Source organism: Protobothrops mucrosquamatus, unplaced genomic scaffold, assembly GCF_001527695.2.
Source record: "Protobothrops mucrosquamatus isolate PMUCROS unplaced genomic scaffold, P.Mucros_1.0 scaffold1, whole genome shotgun sequence".
Taxonomy (NCBI): Eukaryota; Metazoa; Chordata; class Lepidosauria; order Squamata; family Viperidae; genus Protobothrops; species Protobothrops mucrosquamatus.
This window is the reverse complement of record NW_015386388.1, coordinates 1,533,843-1,553,432: the sequence shown is the minus strand read 5'-3', so window position 1 is coordinate 1,553,432 and position 19,590 is coordinate 1,533,843. Positions and strand designations below refer to the sequence as shown.

General features: G+C 36.6%; 1 protein-coding gene across 1 annotated transcript in view; it reads left to right on the top strand.

Moving 5' to 3' along the window:
* Nucleotides 1-6,303, top strand: part of SLC4A1 (solute carrier family 4 member 1 (Diego blood group)) — a 60,913-nt gene extending 54,610 nt beyond the window's left edge. Inside the window, exons 19-20 of the mRNA XM_029287347.1 lie at nt 894-1,067; nt 3,887-6,303. Coding sequence (XP_029143180.1) covers nt 894-1,067; nt 3,887-3,967 — 255 coding nt within the window. The 3' untranslated portion in view covers nt 3,968-6,303. The remainder of the gene's footprint in view (nt 1-893; nt 1,068-3,886) is intronic.
* Nucleotides 6,304-19,590: the final 13,287 nt, after the last annotated feature.

Below are 19,590 nucleotides of genomic sequence, written 5' to 3'. Positions count from 1 at the left end.
CTGACTAACAAATATTATTAAAAAGCATGGGGTTTTTGTGAGCTGCAGCGGACTACATCAGATGCACTATACATCACCCAAGTCATTCTATGCATTTGATTCTTTCTGATTAACCACAAAAGTTGAATTTGCAAAACAGATTATTGGGCTAATGGGCTAAAAAATGGCTGCCTAATTTATGGCTCAGTGTGCTATAAGATCAGTCACTGAAACCAAAATATGACCAGGAAGGCTGGTAACTGAATGATAATGCCTATGCTTTGCATATGAAAAAGCCACAGTCTAATTTAAAGCCAGAGTCTTCAAGTAGCAGGCCTGGAACAGGCCTCTGCATGAGATCTTGGAGATGTGTGATGGCCGGAGTTTGACAGATTAATGCTATCAGTGATATGATCATGATTCATAGAGAAGTATGCCTGGTTTTAAGCCTAGTCTGTTAAATAAGCCACAATAGTAAAGCTCAAACCTACATTAAGCCATAGTCCACAATGGCTAAATTCATGTACCTAGATTAAGCCATAATTTGTGCTACCCTTGCTGTTGAAATTTCGGTGGTTGAGTTTTATTTAGTTATTCCATTTCTGCAACCATCCATCTAAGCCAGTATCTCTGGGTGGTTTACAGTTCTAAAAATATAAAAACGCTTAAAACATAAAATAACATGAATTTTCACATAATAGTGTGCCATATACTATGGTTAACAAACCTCAATGGCTGGACTTACACATTGCATCAAAAAAACAACAACAAATATTATGACTTTACATGGTGTGCCATTCATACATGTGTACTCATATACATATAAATTAAATGCCATTGCCAAGCCAACATTGATTCTGGCCAGTGGTTGAAGGAAAGAGCTTCTAACATTGCCGTTTCTTTTCATCCCAAAGGTAAAGACCTGGCGTATGCACATCTTCACCCTCACCCAGATTCTCTGCCTAGGATTGCTGTGGGGAGTGAAATCCAGCCCAGCCTCCCTTGCCTTGCCTTTTATACTCATTCTGACTGTCCCTCTTCGACGCTTCCTGCTCCCTGTCATTTTCAGAGACATTGAGCTCAAGTGTGTAAGTACTGTTGTGCTCTCTCTTCTCCCTCAGCAAAGGGAACTTCTTATAGAAAACTTATGTACATATTTAAGTATTTCTTTAAAAGATTTGTGTGGCTGCCCATTTTAAAGTGCAACTCTGAGTGGCATAACCTGCAGGTAAATAATGACAAATTAACTTTCCTGAAAGAAGACTTACCCACATCCAGAAAAGAATACTATGTGCACCTACAATTCATATAGCAATATATCCTCTCAAAACATCTGAAATGCAGTTGATGGTGGGCTCAAGAGGAGTATATCTATATTCAATTCCTATTTAAAGTTTGCAATTTCTTTCCATGAAATGCAGCCACAGCCATCAATATGAAGAGCTTTAAGAGAGAATTGGTTACCTTTATGGATAATAAGAATTACCAGTGGCAGAGCAGAACTGTATGTCTCTTCTAGAAAAAAAGGCTGCAGAAACGTGTGAGGCCACTAGTGTGTATGTGTTGTCTCTCAATTTAGCAGTTATAGTCGAAGCTTTTTTTTTTAAATTAGCATCTGAGATGGAGACTTTCTCACAGCCTACCTTGTAGTCATCTCAGAAGATCTCATGACCCCAATAATTTTCATGGCACCAATAACAATAATTTGTCAAAGCATACAAGTTAGAGGACACTCTCATGAGGTGTAGCCATATCCATCTTGGTCACTGCTGACGCCCAGGTGGAATGGATTTTTTTTTATCTCTGAGAAAGAGTTTTGAAGTGCAAGGCCAATTGATTTATGTGTTGGGCCCACACAACTCCTCACCTTGGATGCTTATATGTGTGTATGAGTGAGGAAGCCAAGAACAGCCTGTCTTTCTGTGTGGATATAATGCAAGATGAATTAATCTTTTTCCTAAGAGGCATAGTAGAAGCAGAGGTCATCATGCTTTTCCCTCCTACTGAACTTGGTGGGGGAAAATATGTATAATGTGAACTATACTTTGACTGGATTGGGGTAGTGGTGCTGCAATATAAAATAAATTAAAATATATCATAATCTTCTCCCATGATGCTATAGTTCCCACAATACATACTGTTGCCCTACAATAATATTTCCTCTATTGGAACAGATCTACTAGCAGAATGTTCATTGGCTTGGCTGTTCCATTAGCGTTATCTGTCACTATATGTGTCTCCTTTGAATTTTTATTGAATTTTAATGTCAATCAAAATTGTCTATAGGATTGCTCCCTTAGTTTTCCCCAAATTACTACCTAGTGCGTACAAAGTGGTTACTGCTTTTGTTAGTCATGGTGGAATGGCATGATTGAAGAAACATACTCACGTTGATATCTGGCAGCTCAGAATTAGATTGGGCCCAAAGCTCCTCTTGGTCTGGATCCAAAATTTGATGTATCTGAGAGAACACAAAGAATTTGCATTATTTTGGTCTGTGGTTATTTAGCGCAAGAAGGAAATTATCAATGAATTTCTGTGCACTTCAGATCATCCCTAATAATGAGGATGCACCACAACATAAGAATAAGGAACCATATAGGAGAGTTGAATATATATGAATTGGTGAAATAACAACATCAATTATTTGTTTGTTTAAGAAAATATATATGGCCGCCCAATTCAGTCTCAGTTACTCCAAGTGGCTTACAAGGATAAAAGCTCAATACAAAAACAATAAAAAATCAGTAACTTCCTATTCCCCAGCAACAACTATCAAGTGAGCCATTTGATGGGCTCCAAAGATCACCACACCCACAGGCAAAGTCACATTTTCAAGCCTTGTGAAAGAGTGCCAAGGTGGGGGCCAATTTTATTTTCGCGGGGATGATGTTTCATACGGTATAAGCCACCACAGAGAAGCCCCTTCTGCTTGGTCATGCTAGATGGAGCTCCTTATGAAAGGGAATCCATAACAATCCATGCACTGGTGGAGGGGGTAGATGTGACTGGGAAGACAGTCCTTCAAATAACGAGTTCCCAAGCCATGTAGGGCTTTGAAAGTGATAACCAGCACCATTATATGTGCCATTAAGTTGCTGTCAACTCTTATTGTCTACTTGAATATATTTTTCCATCACGATCTAAACGCTCAGCAGAAAATCATGTTTTGAGATTCAGTCCTGATATCTCCAGCTTAAAAGGAACTCAGCAGAAGGGTTGAGATAGATACCCCTGCCTTTTGGCCTTGGAGAGTTGCCATTTTTTAATCTCTAGTTCCATATTTAATCTTTAGGTGGAATGTCAGAGGCAATATTTTACAAAGTATACAGAGCAGGATGAAGTGGATGAAGACAGTATCAAATCTAAATTAGGTTTCATTGAATTAATTAAAATATAATTAACTGCAGTTATTACAGCTGTTTCCCATATAATTGATATTTTTCATTTCAGTTTTCAGTTTTTTACTGAATATTGGATTTTGTTGGTAACTTTTGGAGAGTCACTGAATGCACCTCCAAGGCTTGGAGAAAGCAGCTTTTACAAATGTAGTGCTACAGATTGCACACCAATGGAGTAAATAGTACTAGCTTATTAATTATCTGATTCTATATAAGCCGGCTTCATATATAATGACTATTTGAAACTACTTAATCCTTTGCAAAGGAAAAGAAATCAAGATTTTCAAGGTTTTAAGTATAACCAGGGCTTTTTTTGTCATAGAACGCCCAGAACGGAGTTCCGACACCTTTTTTGGATGGAAGCTTGTAGGGTAGGCAAGGCAGGTTGTATAACGTGTGTGAGTTCCGGCATCTTTTTTCTTTTCTTTTTTTACAAAAAAAGCACTGATATAACACTCTGTTTTCTGAGCCCCACTGAGCTTCTAAATGTATTTATTACTTTCCAGTTGGATTCTGATGATGCTGAGGTGACTTTTGATGAGACAGAAGGCCAAGATGTCTATGATGAAGTCCAGATGCCTATTTGAGCACCCAGCTGCTGCTGCCACTAGGCAAATGAAGAACCAAAAATTCTTTCCAAAAACACTGGATATCAGAATCTGGAGGAAGATATCCATATAGCTATATGAATCAGAGTATATATATATATATATATACAGTATATATACTGTATATATTAATTGCACATGGCCAAACATTCCAGTGGTGTAAATATATATGATTGTCAATCCATGGATCTTATAGGATTTAAGAAACATATTTTTTTCCAGTCAATTATAGTTCTATAGTGAATCTTAACATTTCTTTCTTAGGGTTTAGGAAATAGATGTATTTTCCCAGAAGGGGAAGAAAGTACCAAGATATGCAAGGATTGTTGAAGAGGTGATACATGTTAACAGTGGACTCCATTTTTAATGCAGCTATAACCCATATGCTTCTCTTCTGTATTTGTGTGTTTATGTGTGTATGTGTGAAGCTTTATCGGCCATAGAGGAAACCATCTACTTTTCTACCAAGATAAGAAACATTTTTATTACTCACATTGCTAGACCATATACACCAATGAATATCTGTAGACATGTTTCAAAAGAAATGCTGAAAACCCATCATTGTTCTCTGATGGACCATCAGAGCGGATGCTTCAGAATGCTAGAGTGGACTGAAGCTAAGGAGAAAAGGCAATAAGCTCTTTCTTAACCCCTGGAACTGTAGAATAGGAAAAAGCTGGAGCACGAAAGTGAGGCACAGAAGAAAGTGAGGCACCGAGAGTGCCATATTGGCAATGGAAAGAAGCAACAAACATAACCTCAGGAATGGAAGTGGCAGAAACATCAGGTTTCAAGGATGTGAAATGCTGACAGGTGAATCCAAATCCATCTCTGCCTGTCAAGTGGGGATGACACATTTGAAAAATTGGCTTTCTTGGAATGCTAGTCATCTTTTCCTTTGAAGATGGATTTCATTTTTTGTGAACTCATCCTACCACCTTTCCCGCTGAAATGTGAAGTATGGTAATATGATGAAGGCATCGTCCAAAAGTACAGTTCTGTCTTGGTTACTTTTGTTCCTTGCTTGTTCTTGTGGTTAGATTTTTAACAAATGCTATTGTTTTTTCTTTAAGCTGGCATCTATCTAAGTCCCTACCTGGGAAAATGTGCCACTTGATAAAAAATTAGTATATCCCAGATTATAATAATAAGACCTGTAAATTTGAAAGTGTAGGCATAAGTAACTACTCGATGCACATTAACACCCAGAGATTCTTAGCTTCCAATTAAATAGCAATTGCTATCCTTAAGAATAGAAAAAAAATGTGTAAATAGAAAAAAAATGTGTGAATCTCACCAATCAGCCCTTCCTTCCACCCTCTTGCTTATTAACCATTCCAACGTATTTAAGTATTCTTGCATCCAAGAAGCCATTCTAAGCTGCAAACAGACTTAATTTAGAGACTGTTATTGCAAAATAGGCTTTAATTTTTGCACGCCTTGATGTTTCACATGTGTCAATCTAATAATATATATATATATCAATATTGAACTTTCTTCCTCTCTCACTTCAAGTCTCTGTACTGGGTGTTGAGTCCTTTGAGTCCTCATTAACTTTTACTTGCCCAAACACTTTTCAAATGGTCTTTGGCAATCCACTTTTTCCTTTTTAGTAATGTCAAATGTTGTCCACTAAAAGTTTGTCTTCTTATGGTTTTTTCCACATGATTGTAGCAATAGTGATGAATATAGGATCTATATTAATGCAGGATCTATATTAATGCAGTAGGTTCCCCTTCTTCCTTAGAATATTTGAAAATATTTCTCATGGTGGTATGAATTCAATGCTGGTAACAGTCATTTCAGCAATATTATTATTTGTTATTTCCTAAAAATAATAAAGGTGCTAAGCTCAACAATATCTGGAGTCCTTGAACTTGTCAATGCCCACCTTCTAATCCCAGACATGCATAGACTACTATAGTGCTGCGTTATGAGTGAAAGCTTTCTGTGCATGACGAAGATGCTTTCTCTTTATTATTTTTCATTATCCAGAGTGAATCATGGTTCTAACCATGCACTGCTTAACATTAATTTGATTAGGAGAAGGTCTGGAGAAAAAAAACGGTAATATTTTCTCTTGCAATGCATAAACAATTTATGAAACTTATTGCCCCAAAGTATAAAGATGGACATTAGCTTATGTGGCATTAAATAAAGGATTTGGTATACAGTATAAAAAGTGACCACATCCGTATGTATTAGTCATGACAGCCAAATGGAACTTCCTTCTTCAAAGATATTATTGCAACACAAATTAATAAGATGACCATTGTTATTGTGTCCTTCATGTGAACTTCTCAGTTTGTAAGTGTTAAAAGGGGGAAAAACTGGTATTCTGATCTGTGGGATTTTTATATTATTAAAAGAGAAAGAAAATCAAAATAAAAAAATATATTTAGCCTTGGAACCATTGGCCAGACCCTCTCCCTGATAAAATTCTATACAAAAATTTCAGTTTGAATTAGTAGAAAGCCACTGTATCCTGAAAGCCATTTTATAATCATTGTTAATAACAAACTACAGGGATTCTTATTCTACATTAATTCTGTAGTATCATTTGCATTGCTATTTATGCCTATAGGGGGTCTAGATGGATTTCTTTGTCTTTATTAACAGTGCAACAAATACAAACTCATCAACTAAACCCAGCGTGTCACAATAGGCAAACTGTATCTATAGATATCTGGTATACCATGTTTTTTTTTATTCTTATTCATTAGATTCTTCCAGGAGTTCAAAGTGACATGCATAATACTCCAATAATACTCCAACAATCTTGTGATGTGGGGTGGGCTGGGCTGAAAAATAGTAGCTGACCAAAAGTCACCCTATAAATTTCCATGACCAAGGATGGCTCTCATCATAGCCCTAATAATCCAACACCTTAATCACAATACACTGTCTCTCAGTTATTAACACATTATAGATATAGGATCCCCTTTCCCCACAGTAGGAATTTCTTTATAACTAAAGGTGTACACTACTTTAGTGATAATGGGCTTTTATAATTTATTAAAAATCATATTTAATATTCCATTTGCTTTGCTATCTCTGTTGTATCAGATTTTTTTTAACAAGGGCAGCAAGAAACAAGATCTTGGGATAACATGCTGCATTTATTTTATGTGATCTTATTTTGATTTAGGCATGATTAAGCCAATATTATTGCAATGGTTTTCTTGTTTTGAGCAATACCAGAAGCAATAAATCTATTTTTTAAAATAAGAACAAATAAGCTGTTCTTCATCTATAAATAATACTTGAAAAAAGTATAATTCTGTGATTTAGTGCTCCCCTCATGGCCTTCTCAATGGAAATTGGTTAATGTTCCTCTAACAGATTGGTGAGATAACAGTCTTGTTTCTATTTCTAGTGCTAAATGAAGTTTTACAGTCTACCAAAACAAAGCTAGAAGAGAATGAGAAATCACATCACACAAAAAACCTAAATCTTAGGAATTATAGCCAGTCCTGATACTTTATAAGCAGTTGTTGCTATTAATGGGAGGAGGAGGAGGAGGAGGAGGAGGAAGAAGAGTACCAGTAATTTTATATACAGGAGCATTTAATCACCTAAGTTCACATTCTCATCTGTGATATAATATCTACTGAAATTACAATGAAAAGAATCTGAAGTTACCTTTTTCCCAAGATAAATTAAAATATTAAAAAGGCAAAGGAGTCCATGTGGATTTTACTCCATTTCAAGGCCATTCAGCCAGCACTGCCCAAAGACATTTCTGCGGTCATGTAGCCAGCATGACATTACGGAATGCTGTTACCTTCCCACCAAAGTGGTACCTATTTATCTACTTGCATTTGTATTCTTTCAAAATGCCAGATTGGCAGGAGCTGGAGTGAGGATGGGAGTTTGGATCACAAACCTGGCCTGCCAGCTGACCAACAAGCCCAGCATTTTAACAGCTGAGCCACCATGCCGCCCATAAATTAAAATTAAAATATGGGGAAACATTAATAGATGTAGTACTTGCTCCCCCGTCAAAGCAGGACTTATTTGATTAACAATATTACATACATTTTAATTTAGTGTATTATAATGACCGACATATTTAAGAAATTTTCAGTGAAATCTTGTATACTTCTGAGAATGCCTCTTTCCCATTGTTTCTGCTCACCAAAGCAGTCTAGCAGGGAGGGTATGCTCCAGTCCCCTTCAGCAAACAATTCTATCTTGTCAGACCCTGGAGTTGTGCCATCTCTATGACTGCATCTGCCTTATGGAACATCATCCATCCAGAGATATGGATAAAGCTCTGAAGACCTAGGCTTTGAAGTTAGGCAGTTAGGTGAGTTTTGTTGGTGATATCTTTTTGTTTTGGAAGTTACTGTTTAACTTGATGTCATGAATTTATATAGTTATGGTGGTTTTAAACTTTTCAATGCATCCAGAGTCACTGCTGTGAAATAGGTGGCTCTATAAATCATCTAAAAACATAAATATAAGGTATTCTCATACCCTGGCAGTACAAAGAACCCTGCCTTAAATGATAAATGTACTTGTGGGAACACCTATTGTTAATAAAACTAAAGAAACCATTTCAGATTTAATCCAGATATCTGGATGTGGACTGGAAAACGCTACATTACTAATACGCAACCAAAGTATTGAGTGGAATCTGAAATGTTGTAGCCCAGACCTAGAAATATGGCAAGCCACAAGCATAATGAAAAATGCTATGCATGATATGGGGCAGGACAAAAATTGTGGTGTGCCACTCATTTAGTGGTTTAACATTTCATGCAAACAATAATTTAGTGTGAAGAGGGAATGGTCTTGAGGACTAGGAGGAAGAGCCACTACCATGATTACAGTCAGATAAAACAGGGCTGAGTCTGAGGTAGAAATGTACCCTGAGAAAATATCTCAGATAAGATTTTCCCTAGTTTTACAAAAGTAAGGTGGGGGGAAGGTGCATTTAAAGTAATGACATCATATACTCTAACCTTGTAAAAATAGTTTTAGCCTACAAGATTTTGGTTTTATACTCTGATCTACTTTGAAGGACTGATACTTGTCTGGGATATTAAAACCCACAAAATACATGTTCCACCAATTTACTGCAAACCATTATAAACTCCCATACATACAACTCCAAGTATGGATCAAGTATATATATACCATTGTCATAATTAAAAAAGGACCAAATAGACAAAACACACGAAATTATCAACAAAGGAATAAAATTCCCAAAGGAAGAAGAAAACAACATCACATTATCTTTATGGATATCCCCATCAGCAGAGGCAGAAAAGTCAATTGTAAAATTACTCACACCAACCAAGTGCTCCATTACTAAAGTATCAACCCAACCTCCCACAAGAGAAGCTGTGTAAAAACACTATTTAGACTAGCACAAGCACACTGCAACAACCCAGACCATCAGAAAAAGGAAACAGATAATTTATACAATGTCTTCCAACAAAATGGATGCCTGTGCAACTTTATCGAAAAGTGCCTAAATACTTAACCTATCATAGCACAAACAACACAAGCTGTGAAAAGAATAACACTGCCGTATATTTAAAACATCTCAGAAACCACTATCAAACTATTACAATCACATAGCACCACCATAGCATAAAAACACCTAAAGGCCTCCAAAACATCCTAAGTAAACCAAAAGACCCAGAGCCCCAGAAGAAAAAACATCTACAATATGCAGTGTAAGGACTGTAACAGCCACTATATAGGACAAACAAGCAGAAGACTAGCAGAGCACATACATGAATACTAACTAGCAGTCAGAAAACATGACAAAAGCTACTTAATATCGCAACATATGGACAGACGCAACCATGGCTTCAACTAGGAAACTGTGAGCATCCTAGATCAATTCAAGTCCCAAAACACCAAAGAATTTCTGAAAGTTTGGTAGTCAGACAAATCAGCCATCAACAGGCACATAGAGATAAATACCACTCAAAAGAGACAATCAAAAAGTCAAAACGAAAATCAAAATACCAAAACACTTTCCCACCACAATCAACACTTATATAAGCAGAGAGTAACATCAAGATTAACACTTGACCAACAATCAAGAAATAAACAACAGCCTAGTCAAGAAACTACCATGACCATCCCCACCAACAATGACAGGGTAAGCCAATTAGTATATAAAAATAAGAATAAACTCCACTCTCTACTAGCACTAATGATGTTACCTAGTTTGATAATGAAATGTCTGCAAAAAAACCACCAAGCTTAAAAAGCACCAAGAACCCTACAGTTCAAACCTAGGCTACAAATATTCTCTTCTGTAAGGTGCCAGTCCCTTACTTGAACTTGAGATATCATATCAATCTAATCAGATAACCCAAGCTGAGACTTCTTGATCAAGCAGCACTTTATTTGATCAAATTAAGCAGCTGGGTGGCAAACAATCTGGAACACTGGCAGAGTTATGTCCAGAAGTGCCACGCTTTAGAAAGTTAGTAGCATTGCTTTATAAATTGTTAGCCAATGAAAATCAGACAACAGAGCCATTACATCATAAGGAAGACATCAGTCATTCCTGTACACTCCCTTATTCCCTCCTTCAGTACATCCCATTCCATGTACATGTTTCCCACACTTGCATGAGATTTCTCTGGTGCAAAAGCTGATTACAAAAAGCAAGAAAGCAACAGACTAAACAATTTCCCTTTATTCCAGAACCTTTCACTTCTATCAGAACTACAAACCAGGCAGGGACTTCTAGAATAGGGTCAGTGGAGTCAACAAGATGGTGGCTGTAACTGTGCAATTAGAAAAAATGCTGTTTTTTAACATGCATTGAAACTCATTTTGTTTTTTTTAATTTCCACCCCATCCTGATACCCCTGAACTCTGACTGCAAATATCAGAGCATTCAGTGAAGTGTAGATCAGTGTTAGGCTGCAGAAGCTGAACCCACTGAAGACAACCCAGGGTATTCAGAAGGTGCAGGCAGAAATAGGCAATGAGATAGATAAGCTGAAAAATAAAGAAAAAGCATGCATACACTTGTTCTCATCTTATCTCCTCCCATAGTTCTTGTGCAGAAACAACCTGCTGGCTGAACTCCTCGGAAAAAGAGGAAACTATAATAACAATTGTAAATTGCTAATATGAAATACCAAGAATGGATTAGCACTTGGAGTCTCCATGCAGATGATAAAGAAAATGTTGACTTTTAAACAATATTAGCTTTTTAAAAAAGAATTATTTACAGTTGTTTATTGAAAGAAAGCAATTGTGATCTTATTGGCAATATCAACTAATAATATCAGAGGACAACCTGTGATCAGACTTCCCTTCACAGTCATACTAACAAGAGCAATCTTTAATTTTGGATTTTTAATTGCCACAGCATCACAACTAATCATTTCCTGTTCTTTAGGACCGCCAACCACCAGGGGGAGATGTACGTTATAAGAATAAAACACACATCTGTTGTACAGAAAAAGCAGAAAGAAACCCCTATATTTCAAATTGGCATGAAGCCTAGTTTCACTAGGTGCTTTATGGACCATCTTCATGTTTACTAGGCAAGGGACTGAAAACTCTCTACCGGAAGGAGGATCAAGATGGTTGCTCTGATATGCCCTGAGAAATGAACTGTCTTTATAACAGACAAACATGGTCTTCAGTTCTGCAGCAAAAAGATTTGATCAGAAGCCAGCCTGGAGAGTTGTGACGAGAGGTATTCTGAACAAAAAATCTCAGAGCTTCACTTTTTGGAGGCTGAACTTTAGGGGCTATTCTAAAAAGTCTATTTTTTTTTTATAAAAAATACACTTTTAAAATAAACATAAAATATGTTACAGAACCTTTGTTTTTATTAATTTGTAGTATTACATGTAAACTCAATAGCTACTTAGAAATGTATTTCATTTTACTGTACACTGCCCAGATACCCTTGGGAGTATCAGAAATGTGAGAAATGAATAAATTAAATAAATCAAATATAAAAAAGAGGGTTTTTTCCTAGTTCCACCATTCAGTCCCAAATAATAATATTTTAACAAATTGTTCAATGATCATCTGATTCCCCTTTCTCTGTGACTCTTGTGACTGCAAGAATACAAGAAATAAGAAACATACTTGCCTATTTATGTCAAGCCAAAGGTCAAAGTAGTCCCCCAGTTCAGCATAAAAAATGTTTGACATAAGACACAATATAAGAACCAGTTTAGTCTAGTGGTTAAGGTACCATGCTAGAAAGCTGGAGAGCATGAGTTCAAGTCCTGCCTTATCATGAAAGCCAGCTGGGTAACTGCGGGTTAGTCACTCTCAGTCCAACTCATCTCGTGGGTTTGCTGTGGGGAAAATAGGAGGAGGAAGGTGTGTTGGAAGATGTTCACCACCTTGATTAATTTGTAAAACTAACAGATAGGATTGTATCCTAAATCTGGTTAGCCCTAGTTCATCATGTTTATTATTTGTTTATGCGCCTTTGAGTCAATGTTGACTTCTGGAAATTGCTTGGACAAGTCCCTGGAGTTTTCTGAAAATGTAGATGGAAATACATGTTTTGAAGCTCTTCCAGAACTATTTTAATGAAGAAGTAAGGCTCAATCCAGTTTCTCCCACAATGCTAGTCCCACTAAAGAAAAAAAACAGTGTTGAATTTCATTATTAAAGCTAACTGTGGAACTTGCAAAGGATATTGCATTCAGTTTAGGCAAAAAGCTTCCTACCAATATGGAATAGGGCAGTGAGTTGGGCATAAACCAGGCTGTGGTTTAAATTAAGCCCTTGAATTCAGTCCAGAAAGAATGCCCACATTCCTTCTGCAGATTAAGATGCCTCTTATCTGATCATTCTCTGACTATGGCTCTTGCCCCACCCCTCCCCTCCCCATGGTCATTACCATATAACATTATAAATGGCAAAGTTGGCTTAGAAAATGGCATATGTAATGGAATTGCTGAATATCAAGTTGTCATGTCTATGCATGGAACTGGAAAACACCACCACCAAGTTGGCAAATGATGGTACACTGACTGTCTAGCTAGCTGTCAGTGGACCTTTGTAATGATCTGTAAGAATATTTTTGGGAAAGAGGGAGAATTAGTTGTTGTAATATTTTGAGATTTATACTGATGATATTCAAATGTAATGGAATTACGGTGCTCAACCGCCATACTACGTTTCAAATATGTAAATGTAATATTGGAAAATTAATAAAAAAACTGGGGGGGAGAATATTTTTGAGAGGACTTCTGGTTCCACCTCGTAGCGACACGGCCGAGGGATTGTGGAGATCCGTACCCCATGGCTGGTTTCACCCTGCCAGGGGACCCTAAATGGGTCAAAAGTCGCCCTGGAGAGGCATCGAAGAAGGAGGGGCACCACATTGATTGCAGAACGATGGCGGTCAATCTGTTTGATCTGGGGGAAGCCCTCCAACCTGACAGGAGAAAGGCTAGCTATACATCAGTGTCTAGCTCAAACTACTAACAGTCCAAAAGCACAAACCAGAACAATGGTGAACAGCGTGCTTGGAACTGGGTGAGAATATTAATATTCTCTCTCCTATTTTGCAATTGATTCCCTGAAAAAGATCCCAAAAGCAAGAAATCCTACGAAAGTGAGAAGGGAGGGGACTATACCCTCACCCTTCCATAGATGGAAGCGGCGATTTAATTTTTACAGGGGAAAGAAATATACTGAAATGAAATTAACAATATTACAGTCTGGATAAATCTGAAAATTAAGAAAATCATTACATCTGAAAGTTTTGATGAAATTATAAAAAAATAATTATTTGTTTGAAAAGTTGGAAAATGAATAACTAGTGACATCTAGTGGAGGATTAGAGTATAGAACAACAGCAACACTGACTCAGAAATTGGCAAGATGCCCAAAAACAAAGAATAATCTGTTTCCTTGAACCTTAGTGACCTTCAGCCAAATAGAAAACAGTTGGGAACAAAGAAAGAAAACATACTGCGGCCATGTACTACAGACTGAGAACTATATTTGTTTTAAAATCTGCTGACCCTCTGGGATTATAAATATTTAGTGAGCTGTAATTGTCTGCAGAAAAAGGAAAACTTTGACTGTTAGCTAATCTTCTAGGGGGGAATTTTATTGGATAATCAAACATTCTGGACTGCAACTTTGGATGGTAGATAAATTGTAAGACCCCTGATCAGAAGAACTGTTATAAAATACTGCTTTCAGTGGTGCTTTGATAATTGGAAACGTATTGGATTATAAAAAACTATATATAAAGATAAGAACTATATAATATTTTGTTGTTTGGACTTTAAGACTGGCTGGTTTAAAAAGCTAAACACAGAGACTATGTACCAGTGAAAAAACATTTAAGGGAGAAATAAAATGGATGTTGCATACCTATCTAAAAGTGGCAGGAAACTACATCTAATATCTCCTTTTGAAGGCCCCAGCCTGGAACATCAGAAATCTGCAGGAGCAACATTTCAAGACAAGGCAAATACTTTCCAGGAGGAAATGTATGCAATGCTGCGACAGATTCAGATGATAATGATTTCAAATCATGATGAGATTAAAAACAACTTTGATGGCATAAATGAGCACATTTCCAACTTAAACTTACAAGTAAAAATTCTCAGAAAATGATGATAAAGAATGAACAAACAAACCAGATAATAGAATACAAATCAGAGGAGAGTGACCCAAAGAGGGAAGCTTTAGAGCAGACATGTCAAACTCGCAACGTCATGTGACGTCGCACAATGTATCAGGACAGTTTTGCCATTGCCAGCAATGGGGTGGGCACGGCTTCCGGATGACGTGTCCGGCCCACGGGCCGGCAGTTTGACACTCCTGCTTTAGAGGAAGAGAACTACAAATTAATACAAACAAAAGAAAACTTGCAAGGTTTTGCCACAACAATGGAAACGGAAAAGATATCCTATTTTTCAAGACCTCAAAATCAACTTGAAGATTGGAAAGAAGACCTAATAAAATGGACCATAGAGCAACCAGGACAATCATTAAAGTTTGGGAGACAAAAAATACGTATCTTATCTAACTTTTTTCTATTCCCAACAACATTTACAAAAATACAGGAGAAACCCTTGGGTAAGTCAAACACACTAACCTGGAAAACTACCTGGCAAAAGAAGAAGGCTAGAATCAGGTCTGAGAGATTTGATGCGACTTACCAGATGAAATACTATATAATCAAACACTTGTTTGAATATGGTTAAAAGAATAGATAAATTATGGATATAAAGGAGTCTCACAGTAAGAGAGATAAGATATATAAGTAGTATAGCAATTTCTATAATATATGAAATGTAAAAATATTGGGATGGTGCACATGAATGAAAAGGTTGGATATTTAAAGGTTATTAACTTTGAGAAAATTATGATTGATAAGAAGGGTTTGAATAGAGAGGGGAAATTAAGCTTAAATAAAAATCTTGAAAACAGGACATATAGTGACCTAACAAGATGACTTTTATAAACACAATTGAAATATAAACTGATAAGAAAAGATGCTATATGCTTATGTTACTGTTATTTGTATATACACAAAAAAGGTTTATATTTAACTTTATATGTATTGAATTTTAAGAATATTTGCTTAATCTTGACAAAAGATTGATTTTTTCTGTTTTTTAATTTTAATTTCCCATCAATATTCAAAATAACTTTACAAATTATTATTTTTCTCATAATTAATTACATTTGGGAAACTAAAAGCTTCTCTTATTCTAATCCTCTTAGTATTTTCATATTTCCCATCTTATAAAAAAATTATGTTATCCTAGTTACAAATCACTTCCTTCTAATTTATAATGGTCCTTTTATTTCTAACAATTGTCTATTCTTTTAATCATATTCAAACATCCATTAGATGGTATAATACCTCTTCTAATTAATCAGGACCTCTATTTTCTTCAGTCTTACTCTAGCTTTCTTCCTTTGCCAAATAACTTTGCAAGTCAGTGCATTTCAGTCACCAAGTATTTCTTCCTCTGTTTCTGTATATATTATTTGGAATAAAAAAGATAATTTAATTAAAGTGTTTTTGTAAAAATGCTTAATCATTTATATTTGTTAAACATCCTCCATTTTCTTTCTCCTTCAGTTTCTCTTTTGGTTTCTTGTTTCCCAGTTTTCAGCATTTCTCCTAACAGCTCTGTCATCCGTTCTATCAATTCTTCTTCCTTGTCCTCAAATATGTTCTGAAGTCTTGAAAAGTAAAGTGTCTTTCCCATTTCCGGTGTTATATCTGGGTCTTCCAAATTTTTATTTGTCAGTTTCCTCTATTTTTTTCTTCTGGTTTCTGAGTTGCTAGTTCATTCATTATGGCAGCGGTTCTCAACCTATGGGTCGCGACCCCATTTGGGGTCGATCGACCATTTCACGGGGGTCACCAAGCAAGGCTGTCCGCCATTTTTCCCCTTTTCCGGCGGGTGCCTTACCTCCCTTGAGCTGGGCCAGCTGGTGGCCGGCCTGCTCCGTCTCTGCCGCTTGCCAGCTACGCCTCAGCTGGCGCAGGGGGCGGAACCACGCATGTGCGGCGCTCCCGGGCAGGGAAAGTCCTCGACTTACGACCGGTTGGGTAGTCCTCGACCTACAACAGGTTTAGTCCTTGACTTACGACAGGTTTAGTCCTCGACGTACGACCGGTTTAGTCCTCGACTTACGACCGGTTGAGAACCACTGCATTATGGTCATTTTCTGAATGTTTTTTGCTTGTAAGTTTAAGTTGGAGAGTTGCTCATTTATGTTATTTAAATTATTGTTAGTCTCCTCATAATTTAAAACAATTGTCTCTTGAACGATTTCAACATGGAAATAATTTCTTTCTGAAGTCCATTTACATTTTCTTGTTGATTATCCATGTTTTTTCCAAAGAGAAATAGTCCAGAAGCAACTTTCCTACTGTTTCTTAATATTTCTTGATAATTCTTGAAACTAAAAGTCAATCAATATTTGTAATCTAGGCCGGCCAATTTAGAATGGTTTATTGTCTCCTTCATACAGATAAAACAGCCCAAGGATTTCCCCCCCCCCCTTTTTCCAGCTGTAGTCTGCAAAAATGAAAGTTTCCAGGAACAACAAAGAGCCTTATCTATGTCCGGGCTTCGTGCCAAATTTTCTTTAAGCATAATAAATTGTAATGCCAAGGTTCACCACTAGATGTTGTTAACATCCATCTTCCAGCTTTTAAGTCCAAACCTATTTCACCAACTTTCCAAATATCTTTTCAAAAAGAAAGTCTTAAAAATACTTTAGTCCCAAATTTGTCACAGCTATGTCTCTATATTAAATCCAAATTAATCTTATAGTTTTCTCTAATTTCTCCCCAAAGAATGTTATTCGCTTCTTCTCTTTAGCTGAGAGAATTGGGCAGAAGTTCCCCTTCTCTCTATCATCTGGGGGATTCTTTACTTTGGGAATTCTTTTTTCCAGGTTTTAAAATGATAAAGAGAGGGTTGTTCTCACCCAGTTCCATCCATGTCGTTTAGAGGTTGCTATTTAGTGCTTATCTTGGGTTGTCAGTGGCTTCTGGCTGGCCACATAAATGCGGCCAGTCTTTCTTCTGCTGGTTTGAAGGGCTTCCTCATCGTCGCCTGTCCAGAATGACTTTAGACCCATTTTAGGGTCACCAGCAGAGCGAAATCAGACGTGGAAAACAGAGCCCTGTTTTCCTGTGCCCGTTACTCCATGACATCTAACCCAGAAGTCTTCTTTTATCCCACCTGTGACTGAAGATTAATGCTAATCTTGGTAATTTCCATTGTTATTTGTGTTAATGTTATTAGATTAATTTTAGGTGCATGTGTTTCTATATAGTACTTTCCAGATTAAAGGCCATAATAAAGATTTTATGGAGGTTGTTTGTTTGTTTATAGGTGATAACCCACACCTTGAATTGTATCTGAAAGCTTTATGGTTACTAGTACAGCTAGTGTTGCAGGCATGTTAATAAAGCATACTATTGCTTACCTATAACTTCTCATGCCATTGCATTCTGGACCTACTGAAGCTTCTAAATGATTTTCAAGAGTAACTCTTTGAACAATACATTGCAATAGTTCAAAAGGCAAGGTGATGAAGACAAAATTAATGGTGAGAAGAGCATTAAATTTAGGAATGAGTACAATTGGTGCCTGAAATGAATGTTCCTGGCCACAAATGCCACTTCCTCTTTGATCAAGACCTAGGAGTCCAGGAAGAGTCCCAAACTGCTATAATGAGCATAAGGAATAATTCTGAGGAACAAAAGGAAAATATGCAATCAAAACAACAGTCAGATAAAAGAAATCTGAGTCCAGGACAAAAAAATAATCTGAGAAAGTATCTCAGACATGACCATCCCAGTTATCATGAAGATAAATGAGTAAGTTTCTATTATTGTTACCTTATAATAAAAATAATAATATTTGTATTTTTGGTTTCCTAGAGTCTAGACAGATCTACCTTGAAGGACTGACAATTGCACACTAGTACAGTCACATTCAGAACAAAAGATGGAGTATCTCATGTCTGAATGATCCTTGCATCCACCCAGTCTTGCCAAAATTGAGCTTAAATCTTTTCCTCTCTACCTACATATACTCCAATTGCCTCCAAGCAATGGGACAAAATTTTGATAACATTACAGTACTTAGTCAGACAGGACTAAGTTATTATAACCTATATTAATAAAATAGAGTGCTAATATTTCTTGCAACTACTGTTTCCTGACCTGATCTACTCAAAGGGCTGACCTTTATAAAGGTTCCCCATATTATGCATGACTTCACCCAGCAGATTCATGTAGAAATCCAGAATGATTGCACCACCTCTGGTCTTGGAGGATTTGTAACATGTTGTTATACTGGTGTTAGTTCACTCTAGAAAGCCAGTTCCAATTGATCTTGTGAAATGAATATTTGAAATCTTGATTTTTGACCTCTCACTGGGCTTTGGGTTGTGAGTGTAGGAACTAATGTTCTCATAGGTTTCCCAAGTCTTGATCATTCTTATTTTGTTTGACTAATTTCTACCTACTATACCTAGAAACTAAAAATTGGAGATAAAATTCAGAAGTTGGAATTTGCATTACAAAATACTGCTGTCTTTGGGACAAGAAGAGGCAATGACTATTCTTAGGCAAAGAATCCTTAGCATTAGGTATGTTCATTGTCAGAGTTATTTATAAAAATAATAAAGGCAGGATAAAATAAATAAGAATGTTCTGAGAATTGCCTGGAATGGTAGGCTGTGTGCTACTAATTTAAAATATACTCTTGGTTGATGGAATTAATCTGAGAATTGGGACTCAACCTCCATTGAGTATGCTTTCCCTTTAAAATATCATTTGGGTACATTTCTAAACAAGACCTTAAACATAAGATGCTCAGTCTTCAAGCGTTTTAATTCAATTGCCTCCAACATTGGTTGCACCTACAGTGGCTCATACTTTAGCTTGATTGCATATGAATTCTTAGAATGTGCTACTCACAAAGTCACCAAGGATATAATTTTTGTGATTCATCTACTAATTCAGCTTTCTGTCACCCCTATGTATGGCTTCCATTTCTGTAGAACTATAATTCCCAATATCCCAATACTAAGCATGAACAAATGGTAGGAAATGTATCAAATACTATTAAAATATCAGATAC